Source organism: Rana temporaria, chromosome 2 (genome assembly GCF_905171775.1).
Source record: "Rana temporaria chromosome 2, aRanTem1.1, whole genome shotgun sequence".
Taxonomy (NCBI): domain Eukaryota; kingdom Metazoa; phylum Chordata; class Amphibia; order Anura; family Ranidae; genus Rana; species Rana temporaria.
Window position 1 is genome coordinate 79,047,856 of NC_053490.1, and position 12,618 is coordinate 79,060,473.

Below are 12,618 nucleotides of genomic sequence, written 5' to 3' on the forward strand. Positions count from 1 at the left end.
GTGTGCAGTGCCAGCTGTCTCTAGAAATCAGCCTCCAACAAATAGTCACCGTTTGAGTTTGGTTTATAATTTACAGACCTACAACATGCAGATCAGCCATAGTAATAAGAATAATAGTGATTTTACAATTTAAGTCATTCCTTTTTTTTTTTTACTAAATTACAGGCATTCTAATCCTTCGTACCCGCATTATGGGCTAGATTCAGGTAGGGGGGCGTAAGTTTATGCGGGCGTAGCGTATCCCATTTACGATACGCCTCCGCAACTTAGACGGGCAAGTGCAGTATTCACAAAGCACTTGCTCCGTAAGTTGCGGCGGTGTAGCGTAAATCTGCCGGCGTAAGCGCGCCAAATTCAAATTGTCAGGAGGTGGGCGTGTTTTATGTAAATAAAACATGACCCCACGTAAATGACATTTCTCACGAACTAAGAATATGCACCCTAAGATACGACAGCGTAAGAGACTTACACCAGTCGGATCTTAGCCTAATTTGGCATATCTTGCTTTCTGAATACAGAAAGAAGATACGCCGGCGCAGATTTGAATTTATATTCTTTCTGAATCTAGCCCATTGTGTTTTTCACCTGCATAAGATGTGCATTGATCAGTTCATGGTGCCGTTTGATGGCCTGTCCACACAGCACTGCTTCATGGCACTGCACAGGTTAACGCATGACCTCTGTCTGTATTCTAAGGCAGCCCATAGATAATTTGTTTATTTTGTATTCAACCAGGGGGCTGAATGAGAGAAATAAAAATAAAAATAAAAAAGAAGACTTGATTCCCCCATCCACACATTCAAGGTGGAAGGGGGAATCCTCCCATCTGGGCTATTGTATTCTGACAGTGGGTAGACTTTCCTGCCATCAGAATACACTGATCAGTGTTGCAGGCTATAGCCGATGGCGGGTGATCGAGCAAAAAATCTTCCAACAGGGCAGCTGTACAGAAATTAATCAGCAGCTCAGTCGCCGTCTCTCGCTCTGCCCCTCCAGTGCTCACTGTAGCGCCGGGCTGTGCAGTGGGCAGGAGCAGCTGGCTTAGCCTCTGTGGTTCGCTGGGCCAGCTGCCAGTCCGGCCATATGGGTGGATCCCAACTGTAAAGTCGTGATCTTTTCAGAGCCTGGACTGGCTAACGCTATACGTCAACATTTAACTCTGATCTCCTTTGCAGTTACTGAAAACTCACTCAGCCAAAGCAGTTTTAGAAAACATTTTTTTCTCTTTAGAACTTTACAGAGGCTATTCTCCACTTTACAAAACAAAAAAAAAAAAAAATCATCAGCATTTAAAAAAAAAAAAAAAAAAAAAGAAGAAGAAGCTTGCAACTAGTATATCACAGGTAGCTCAAGTCAGAGTGCTGGTTCACACAGGGGCAACCCAACTTACAGCGCAAGGCGATTTGGAGGCAACTTCAGCGTGACTTTAAACAACTTACAACGCAACTTAAAATTTGCGCCTCCAGGACAAGCGACTTTGGCTGTGGCCAATCGCAGAATAATCAGCTCTGTGGGAGGCAGAGGTTTGCCTGGGTAAACTATTTTCTTTTTCCTGTAGAGTTGCTTCAATATAGATGGAGATCCGACTTGGTGGCAACTTCCATTGAAATCTATGGGTACAAGTTGTCTAGAAGTCGCCTTGTAGTAGTACAGGAACCTTTTCTGAAGTCGGAGTAACTTCAGTAGTGTACATTAACTGCTTGCCGACCGCTGCACGACTATTTACATTGGCAGAATGGCACGGCTGCGCATATGGACTTACCTGTACGCCCCCTTTAAATCGCATAGTTGCGGGCGAGTGTGACCACGGGTCCTGCGGACACGATATCTGCTGGGTGCACGCGATTGTGTCACGGAGCTGCAGAACAGGGAGATACCCGAGTAAACAAGGCATTTCAATGTTCTGCCTTGTGACAGGATAGTGATCCAATGCTCCCTGTCATCGGAAGCAGTGATCAGTGTCGTGTCACTGGTAGCCCAGTCCCCACACAGTTAGAATCACTCCCTAGGACACACTTAACCCCTTCCTCGCTCCCTAGTGTTTAAGCCCCTTCCCTGCCAGTGTCATTTACACAGTAATCAGTGCATTTTTTATAGCACTGATCGCTGTATAAATGAAAATGGTCCCAAAATAGCATCAAAAGTGTCCGATGAGGTCGCCATAATGTTGCAGTCATGATAAAAATTGCAGGTCGCCACCATTATAAAAAAAAAAAAAAAATGCTATAAATTCTATCCCCCATTTTGTAGACGCTATAACATTTGCGCAAACCAATCAATATACGCTTTTTGCAAAAAAAAAAAAAAAATTAACAAAAATATGTAAGAATACATATCAGCCTAAACTGAGAAAAAAAAATTATATAGAATTTTTGGGGGATATTTATTATAGCAAAAAAAATACTGCCTTTTTTTCAAAATGTACGCTTTTTTTGTATATATTGCAAAAAATAAAAACCGCAGAGGTGACCAAATACCACCAAAAGAAAGCTCTATTTATGGAAAAAATAGGACATCAAATTTTGTTTGGGTGCAACGTCGCACGACCGCGCAATTGTCAGTTACAGCGACGCAGTGCCGAATCGGAAAAAATGGCCCAGTCATTGGGCAGCTAAATCCTACGGGGCTGAAGTGATTAAGACAGCTCTCAATCACTTCAATGGAATTTATGTCCAGCGACTTGGGGCGACTTGAGGTCTGACAAGTCGGATCCCAAGTCGCTGAAGTGTGAACCGGCACTTAGAGCTACATAAAGAAAACATGTTTATTGTAACAATTTGTCTCATTCTCTGGGATTCAGGACAGTGTTAACTCATGAATTTAGAACGCCAGAATAAGAACCTGGATTTTCAAAAATGTGAACATTTTTTGCAGCTAAATCCAATGAGATTGAAAAAATTGTAAAGCTGTGAAAGCTTTTCAAAGATTTGAAAATTGTAAAAATGTAAAGTTTTGTGATTTGGCCTATAATTAGTTCCCTGCAATGTCAGAATGTTAAACTGTATGAAAACTTGCATAATACATTTCCCTTCTTTGCTTCCTTTTGCTCTGTTAAATATATTATGGGATGCGTTTTATTATACGACCACTTTCAAACTGAGGCGCTTTCACGCTAAAAACAGCGCCTTTAAAGCTCACGAAATCTTATTTCCATTAAAATCAATGAATGCTTTCACACTGGGGTAGTGTGCTGGCAGGGCTGTGAAAAACTCCCCTCTCCATTGAAATGAATGGAAAGCTCTTCAAAAGCGCCTGAAAAGCGCTTCAAAAGAGCTCAGTGTTTTTACTGGCAGTTTAGAAGCGCCTCGGTGTGAAAGTGGCCTACCTGTTTGACAACAGCCAAAAAGTTGTTTATCCAACTAGAAATCTTGTGAGCTGATAACTTCCTATACTCAGCACTGTTATCTGCTATCTCTGCACAACCCCCCCCCCCCCTCATTATGTAGAAGAGAGGGAGGTGTTATGTAGTCCTAACACAGTGTTACATATTCCTGAGACACTCCCTGTGCTAGATGACAGTGCTGCTTAGCTCAGTACGGTTGTTAGCCTAGAACAGGAAGCAAGTGAATGAAAGGATTACCAGGTTAAAAGAAAGAAAAGAAGTTAGAAAAAGGAAAACAAATGCAGCCACTACATCTTAGGATTGTCAATACTATCCTTTAAAACCCTGGGTATAGATATGTAATGTGGCCCTCGTTACTGTAAAGAACAAGTTTTCTAAGTGCCGGTTAACACTTGTAAGAGTTGATACCGAATGCGATGCGTTAAACACAAAATAGATTTGCATGTAATCCAAAAAGTAATTGTATTCAATGATGGGGGTTCACATCTATGCGTTGCGATTCCTCTCCAAATGCGATGCGATGGAAAAAAAGGGTCTTGAGAGAGTTTAGAGCGTTGCGTTGCAAATTTAGTCTCCATAGACATCAATGTAAATCGTTCTGGAATCGCATTTGATGGTTCACATATGTGCGAATTCCACCACACTTCTCTTCACAAAAACAGAAAGTTTACACTTTTTTTTTACATTACGATTCCATTGGCTAGAACATTAATCGCAGCTATGTCCCACTCCTGAAATTTGCATTCAAATCGCGGTAAAAACGCTGTAAATTTGTGGTAAATTCGCACCTCAGAATGGACTGAAAAAAAACTGAACAAATTCACAGCGCAGCAGTGTGAACCGGTGATCTGCCGAGCTGGTTCCGGCTATCGTGGAAGTTCCTGCGCAGGCGCAATCTGATCTGCCGATATGGTTCCAGCTAACGAGAAAGTTCCTTTAAGGACTGCGCAGGCGCAAACTTGCCGATGGAAATCTCCGAACCTCGGCCGGCATCCAGGGCGACGTCGATTTCGAGGAAAGTGGCCAGTCGCGGACCCTTTTTTCAGGCGGCTTTCGGCGTTTGGCATAGCCGACAATGTTAATCACCCCTCCGGCGTATTGTATGCTTAAAAACGATGCGTTTTGTCACGGCAAATCGCGGTACAATACGCCGCGTTCAGGTGTGATTGCAGCCTAAAACTCTGTTTCAGCTCGCTACATTGGCACATATATTTCAGTGAAATCCTGTCCATGCATATCATTGCACGGCCAATATCAATCAATAGAATACAAAGCAAAATAAAAAATAAACAACAGGAAATAGAAAACAAAACAAACTTCACTACATTAATTAAAACTAATTGGAGATAGAACTTTTTTAGATCTAAATACATTTTAACTACATAAATAGTAGAGGTAACACACACACACACACACACACACACACACACACACGCGCGCGCGCAGTATGCAGTAAAGATTCTGCAATCACACAACACTTAGAAAAATTTGACAAGCCCATAGCGGATCTCTAAAAAAAACTATCCCCCATCAGCCTCCTCTCGGGGGCTCTCCAGAATACTGAAGGTCAACTTTCACCGGCAGTGTCTTCCACCAAACCAAGGTTGGAGCTATATAGATAACATCAAATCACGTCTCCACCTAATGCAACGTATATCCACCTACCTAGTCCCTTTATAAAGCTGATAACACTCGCGCGGCCCCAGCAAATGGTGGTCGTCTCCATAGGCTCGAGGAAAGAAATCCAATAGTTATAGTAAGTTCGGAATTCTGAGTACAGTTAAGCAAAGCTTCTGCAACATGTTGGTGCCTTCTCCTGCCTTATCGTTAAGTCTTCAGGAAGGCTGGTTTCCCAGGTGGACAAAAATCCACATAAAACTCTGTGTGGTTATGTGTTACAGAACGCCCACTGTTTCTCTGCGAGGTATGAAAGGGGTGATTTTTAGCCTGACTGTGTAATCACACCTACAACCAGCACAGGCTCTATATTTATCCCCGCTACGTGCAATGCTGACACATAGGAGGCTCTGAGATCTCTCCAAGAACATGAGACTGGCCCATGCAGCTTGCGGTAAACAAGGAGACATCTCAAAAAACATTAGTTACCAGGAGATAAAAATGCGATAAAGAATGCAGGATACTACAAAAAGCAAATAGAAAATATGAAACACATTAAATTAAAAAAAAAAACAGCAACTGAAAAAGCACGACTTAAAAAAAAAAAAAATGAAATACCTCAATACCGATGCACGTATATATACACAGCCTAATATTGAGGTGGCTATATTGGGATCATATGGTTGAAGCTAAACCAAGATCCCGGAGATTTTCTTCAGCTGGCAATTCTCTATACAGCTCCTCAATCACTTCCTTTCCAGGGCTCTCCCATCCCATTAGGGAGCCAAGGACCGATTTGACCGGCGACATTACCTGCACTGGACAGGGAGAGAGGGACTGATGTTGTATCTCCCATATGTAACGTCACAAACCGGAAGGTACGAGGATTTGGTCACTTCTGGTTTCAGTTTATTTACATGCTACTGGGTCAAACGGATCTCAGTTTGATCGGCTGCTTGGGAGGCCAGAGGAGTTTAGACCCCAGATCTCTCCATAAATGGACCTGTCACAGCCCATGAAATCACAAGGGATGTTGTTCATTCCTTATGATAGCAATAAAGTTGATTAAAAAAAGAAAAAAAAAAACATTAAAAAGGCACAGTGTAAAAAAATTATTAAAATAAAAACAAACCAGAAGTGATGAAGATTTTCCTACTTCTGGTTTCAGTTTATTTACAAGCTACTTTGTCAAACAAATCTTGGTTTGATCAGCTGCTTTGGAGGCCAGAGGAGCGATCTGGGGCTTAGACCCCAGATCTCTCTATAAATGGACCTGTCACAGCCCATGCTATCCTAAGGGAAGTTCATCATAGCTCATTGCGATAGCAATAAAGTTGATTTAAGAAAGAAAGCAATAAAGTTGATTTAAGAAAGAAAAAAAAAAAAAAAACACACCATAAAAAAAAAAAAAAAAAAACACACCATAAAAAAAAAAAAAAAAAAAAAAAAAAAAAAGGTACAGTGTAAAAAATGTATTTAAATAAAAACAAACAAGAATTTTGTCACTTCTTGTTTTGCTTTATTTACAAGCTACCGGGTCAAATGGTTCCCCATTTGAACAGCTGCTTTGAGACCAGAGGAGTTATCTAGGGCTTAGACCCCAGATTTCTCCATAAATAGACGTGTCTAAAAAAAAAAAATTTTTGAAAAGGGTACAGTGTAAAAAATAAATAAAATTTAAATAAATAACAAAAATGCGCCTGTCTCCCCCAATGCTCAGGCACAAAGTGAAATGCCCACATAGGACACACACGCATATGTAAATGGCAATCTCACCACATGTGAGGTATCACTGCGACCATCTGAGCAATTGCAATAGTACCAGGCATTCTGTGCAACTCTAAACTGGTAACCTGTAAAGGCTTTTAAAACGTTGCCTATGGGAATTTTTCGGTAGCGTAGTTGGTCTCCGTTTCACGGGCACACGCAATTTTAAAGCATGACATGTTTGGTATCTATTACTCGGTGTAACATCATCTTTTACACAAAAATGTACTAAAGTGTATTTTTTCCTGAAAATTTGCATTTGATAGATCACTGTACACATATAATGCAACATAAAAAATTACAACAACCACCACTTTATTCTCCGGGGGGCTCTGTTTAAAAAAATAATAATTATATATATATCTATATCTAAATATATATATAATGTTTGAGAGTTCAGAGTAATTTTCTAGCACAAAATGCAGATTTTTACATGTATGCAAGAAATGTCAGAATTGGTCTGGGGTCAAGTGGTTAAAGGCCAACTCCACCCCAAAAAGATAATTCCGTTTTGTATGACTTCTAGCAAGCTGATTTTCATGCTAACTTCTGATATTTTCTGAAAGATGTTGGAGAGATATATTTTCCAAAACTCTCAGTATACCCCGTATGAGAGAGCTGCAACACCGTCAAGTAACAATGTCGTTTTCTCCTAAAAGATTCTCCCAGATGTTAAATTAACAAATATTTGGGGATTCCAGCTGCAAGAAAGTGACAACTTCATTACGACTTTGTGAAAGGGGCAGCAAAAATGACTGTAGAAAAATCTTATCACTCCTTTCTCCAAGAGCTATAAGTCAGAGGTGCTTCAATTCACCCAAGACATTAGATTTGATTAGTTCTTGAACCGCTTGCCGACTGCCTCATGTAAGAGTATGGCTGCAGAGCCATTACGTGATCCGACACTTCCAGATAGAGGGTGTGTGCTCATGCCACCGGTGCCACGGCTGTGCTGTGATTAGACAAAGCACAAGCCAATCAGTGTCTGCTGGCTCCCGCTGATCATCGAGGAGACACACAGAACAGAGCTCTGCCTATGTAAACAAAGGTATAGCTCAGTTCTGTCAGCAGGGATGTGGTGGATTTTATTTCCCTGCAAAGCAAGGAAAAAAATCTATCACACCCCTTAGTAAAAACAGGTTAGGCACACATTTAACCCCTTCCCAGCCAGTGTCATTAGTACAGTGACAGTGCATATTTATAGCACTGATGACTGTATTAGCATCACTGGTTCCCACAAAGTGGCAAAAGTGTCAGTTAGTTCACCACAATATTGCAATCCCCTTATAAGTTGCTGATAGTCAACAAAGATATTACCAAAGATATGAAGCAGAATACATATTGGTCTAAATTTATGAAGAAATTGTATTTATTTTTTATTGGATATGGTTTATAGCAGAAAGTAAAATATTATATAAATAAATAATAGATATATATATATATATTTTTTTTCAAATACGGTTTTTGTTTATAAAAAACCCAGAGGTGATCAAATACCATTAAAAGAATGCTCCATTTATGGGGGGAAAAAATTCATATATGTACAGCGTTGCATGACCACGTAATTGTCAGTCAAAATAACACAGTACCAAAAATAAAAAAAATGGCCTGGTCATGAAGGGGGGGTAAAGCTTCCAAAGGGCAAGTATAAGTGTACAACAGTCATCTTCCTATAAACCCATTTCCAAAAAAAAAAAAAAAAAACGGTAAATGAAGTGAATCCAACTACTTACAAAGTTTCCTTAAACCCTACATGGAGGACTGTCAGGCCTCGTACAGACGAGGGAACATATCCGATGAAAACGTTCCGCGGACCGTTTTCATCGGACATGTCCGCTGGGAGATTTCGGTCTGATGGCTGTACATACCATCAAACCAAAATCCCCGCGGACAAAGAACGCAGTGACGTAGATGACACTGACGTTCTCTATCGCGCGAGTTCAATGCTTCCACTCATGCGTCGAATCAATTCGACGCTTGCGCGGGATTTCGGTCCGCTGGTTAGACGTACTAACCAGCGGACATGGCCGACGGACAGCTCTGCAGCGGACAAGTTTCTTAGCATGCTAAGAAACTTTGGTCCGCTGGAAATCTGTCCGCTAGCCTGTACACACGATCAGATCTGTCCTCTGACACTGGTCCGCGGACCAGTTTTAGCGAACATGTCCGGTCGTGTGTACAAGGCCTCAGGGTTCAGATGTGCAATCAACTTACAACCCACCTGAATGGGACCAGTCTTGTGTGCCTTTCTGCCAGCACCATTCCAGTGAACACCACAAACATACAATTCCCTATTCTGTCATCTGAATGTATAGGTCTGTCAGGTACATACGAAAGCATTCAAATATTAGCTCAGGTGGGTAAACAAACCTCCTCAGCGTGTTGTAGTTGAGGAAGACTGCACCAGCAGACAGGCAGGTCCCATTATGTCCTGAGAGCTTTTTTTTTTTTTTTGTTCATATGAGAAATATTAGATCCGAAAGAATGCGCATGATCAGAAACAACAAACAGCAGAGCGTAAGATTGTCCGGATCACCCCAACATCATCAAGAGCGACCTTATTCTGCAAGGGTGGTATTCCCTGCAGCGTTCACTCCAGGTTCTCCCATTAGGGAGCTCAGCAACCTAACAGATGTGAGTACACCATTGCAATTTACCTGATCATATATTTCATCCAATCATCTGTCAAATTACTACACAATAATGAACTCTCCTGTGACTGTCGTCTTTTTTCTGCTCATCTTTGGAGTTACCCCAGTGATAAAAAAATAACTTTATTTGTGGTTTTGGTTATACATATTTCTCAGTGAAGTTCTATTTTAAAGTGTAACCACACTTTAATAGGGGGGGACAGCAAAAAAATAATAATAATATAGCGCAGGGCTTACTCGCTACCAGTTGCCCCACCCAACCCTGACCCTAAGGCTGAATTCACACCTGAGCATAGCATTTTCGGTCGTTTTGTCACACATTTTGTCGCACGTATTTGCGCGTTTGCATACAGCGTTGTCCGACGTTTTTGAACTTTGTCATTTTTTTATTTTAGACAATAGGAAAAATTATCATCTCTTTCATCATTTGTTGCTATCTTTGTAGATTTTTTTTTTATCTTCTTCCTGGGTGAATGTTCTATTTCACAGAACAGATTAAAGCGCCAAAAACGCCCGGAGAAAAGCTCGTTGTCACGCTAGACGCTTGAATCAAGCGTTTCCATTAGTTTCTATGGGAATACAAATGTTCAAAAATGCCCAAATCAGCCCGATTCACGCAAAAAAAAAGGGTCCAGAACTTGTTTGAGCTTCAGGCGTTTTGGAGTGGAGATGTGAACCATCTCCATTAAGAATAATGGATTTTTTCCCCTCTAGCGTTTTATAGCTTCAGGCTTCAAAACGCTCAGGTGTGAATGCAGCCTTATTCTGCCCCCTAAACAATCTCACAAAATTACACTTAATATTTATTTTTTATAACTTAATTCTGCATAAAACATTTAACAACAACTTTATCCGTGATGCATCAATCAATGCAGCCTGCCCATGTCCATCAATGCAGCCTGCCCGTGTCCATCAATGCAGCCTGTGCCTGCCTGTGCAGGGGAAGAGAGGAGAGGAACAGGAGAGTCGCCTGGATGATCAGAGCGCAGGAACACAACGATAACAGCTTTCATTTCAATTGCTATATGTTCCCGCTGCTTACCGTCACATACAGTCCCGTCCCCTGGCTGGGAACTTTGATAGACAGATCACCCGTACCATTCCCGGCCAGGGGGCGGGACTGTACATGACATGACGATTTTCCCAGAAGTCTGCACTAAGATACAAGTCGGATTTTTGGGCATCCTCTGCAACAAAGCTTTCATTCTTGGTGATATACTCCCAAAGGAATTCAGACCCTGCTACTTTCATCATTAGAACCCTGCTAGTGCAGCTGCTGGTTGATAATTATAGTCACTCCCATTCACATTCACTTTGCACATTGACATAAACAGTAGGGTTTTCCCGATACTAGTATCGGGACCAATTCCGAGTATTTGCGGGAGTACTCGTACTCCCGCAAATACCCCCGATACCGGAATAGAATACTCCCCCCCCCGCCAACGCATCCCGCCGCTACGCCGCATCCTGCCGCATCCCCGCTTGGTTAATACGGGCGGGGAACATTACAGCTTTCATTTGAATAGCTGTAGTGTTTCCCGCCGCGCCGCGTATAGACACTCCCCCTTGCTCGGGTGAACTGTGCAATCCCGAGCAAGGGGGAGTGTCTATACGCAGCGCGGCGCGAAAGACTACAGCTATGCAAATGAAAGCTGTAATGTTCCCCGCCCGTATTAACCAAGCGGCGGCATGGCGCGGCAGCATGTACGGTAAGGGGGACATGGCTGCATATATGGGGGGGACATGGCTGCATATGGGGGGGACATGGCTGCATATGGGGGGGGACATGGCTGCATATGGGGGGGGACATGGCTGCATATGGGGGGGGACATGGCTGCATATGGGGGGGGACATGGCTGCATATGGGGGGGGACATGGCTGCATATGGGGGGGGACATGGCTGCATATGGGGGGGGACATGGCTGCATATGGGGGGGGACATGGCTGCATATGGGGGGGACATGGCTGCATATGGGGGGGACATGGCTGCATATGGGGGGGACATGGCTGCATATGGGGGGGACATGGCTGCATATGGGGGGGGACATGGCTGCATATGGGGGGGACATGGCTGCATATGGGGGGGACATGGCTGCATATGGGGGGAACATTGCTGGATATGGGGGGGACATGGCTGCATCTGTGGGGGTATATGGCTGCATATGTGGGGGGGGACATGGCTGCATTTGTGGGGGGACATGGCTGCATTTGGGGACACATTTTAAAAAAGTATCGGTATTCGGTATCGGCGAGTACTTGAAAAAAAGTATCGGTACTTGTACTCAGTCCTAAAAAAGTGGTACCGGGACAACCCTAATAAACAGCCAGCTGTTTCTTTAGAACAAAAAGTAGGAATCTGCAACACAGCTTGTTATAGTCCTTGCAATGTACATCGATTACCCAGAGGCAAATTATAATTTTTTTCTTAACAAAAGTGGAGTTACTCTTTAAATAATTTACTACACGTTTTAACATAATAATTAGTATTTCTACAACCAGATCTGCCAGATAACCATCAAGGAGGGTCGTAACACTGAATTAAATAAAAGCATTACTAAGCCAAGCTGTAACATACATCAATAGTTTGTGTGTGAATGGAGGCTGATGATTTCATCCTAAGCAGCAGTTCCACATACTAAACAAAGCAAGCACAGTATTCACATCTTGCCAAAAGTTGGTGCGAAACCACACACCCAAAAGGAAAAGTAAGCAGCGAACATCTGCCGGGGAAACAAGTCATTTCACTGGTCTTAAATGGTGATTATTTGGTCTAAAAAGCACACTGTGAAAACCACTTTTAAAGTACTTTATTTACATGGCTAGCCAATAATTATCAACCTAAGATAAACACAACTAAGATTCTCTCTTTGGAATCATCTATATAGTTTTCTCAAAGCTTTGCAGCAGATTGTTTCCTATGGTGGTCATTGCAGAGAGGCGATCAAACAAACACATGTAGCAACATACATTATCCATTATAAACCCCAATTCTTCCATGTTACCCAAAGTGTTTTCTATACCTCCAAACAGAACAAACCTCAGCAGTACTTCATCTAATCAGACCTGTGAGACTGAACCTTACTTTATGTGGTCCTAGAGAACCAGTTTATGAAGGCCTGTTAAGTGCATTATAATTCATGGCAGGCAGAGGCAGCTTTAGGCTTTGTGAGGCCTTGGGCAAAATTTAGACACAAGGTCCCACTCACATCCCCAAAATGGGAAAAAATTCAAGCAAGAATA

General features: G+C 42.2%; 1 protein-coding gene across 9 annotated transcripts in view; it reads right to left on the reverse strand.

Moving 5' to 3' along the window:
* The window catches only part of FRY (FRY microtubule binding protein), a 362,513-nt gene that overhangs the window by 244,612 nt on the left and 105,283 nt on the right, over window positions 1-12,618 (reverse strand). The window contains exon 1 of one of the 9 annotated variants that reach the window (XM_040340450.1): window positions 5,009-5,388. The exons of the other annotated variants lie outside the window; for them this stretch is intronic. Coding sequence (XP_040196384.1) covers window positions 5,009-5,069 — 61 coding nt within the window. The 5' untranslated portion in view covers window positions 5,070-5,388. Of the gene's footprint in view, window positions 1-5,008; window positions 5,389-12,618 lie in introns of those variants that run through there. 9 annotated transcript variants of the gene reach the window in all.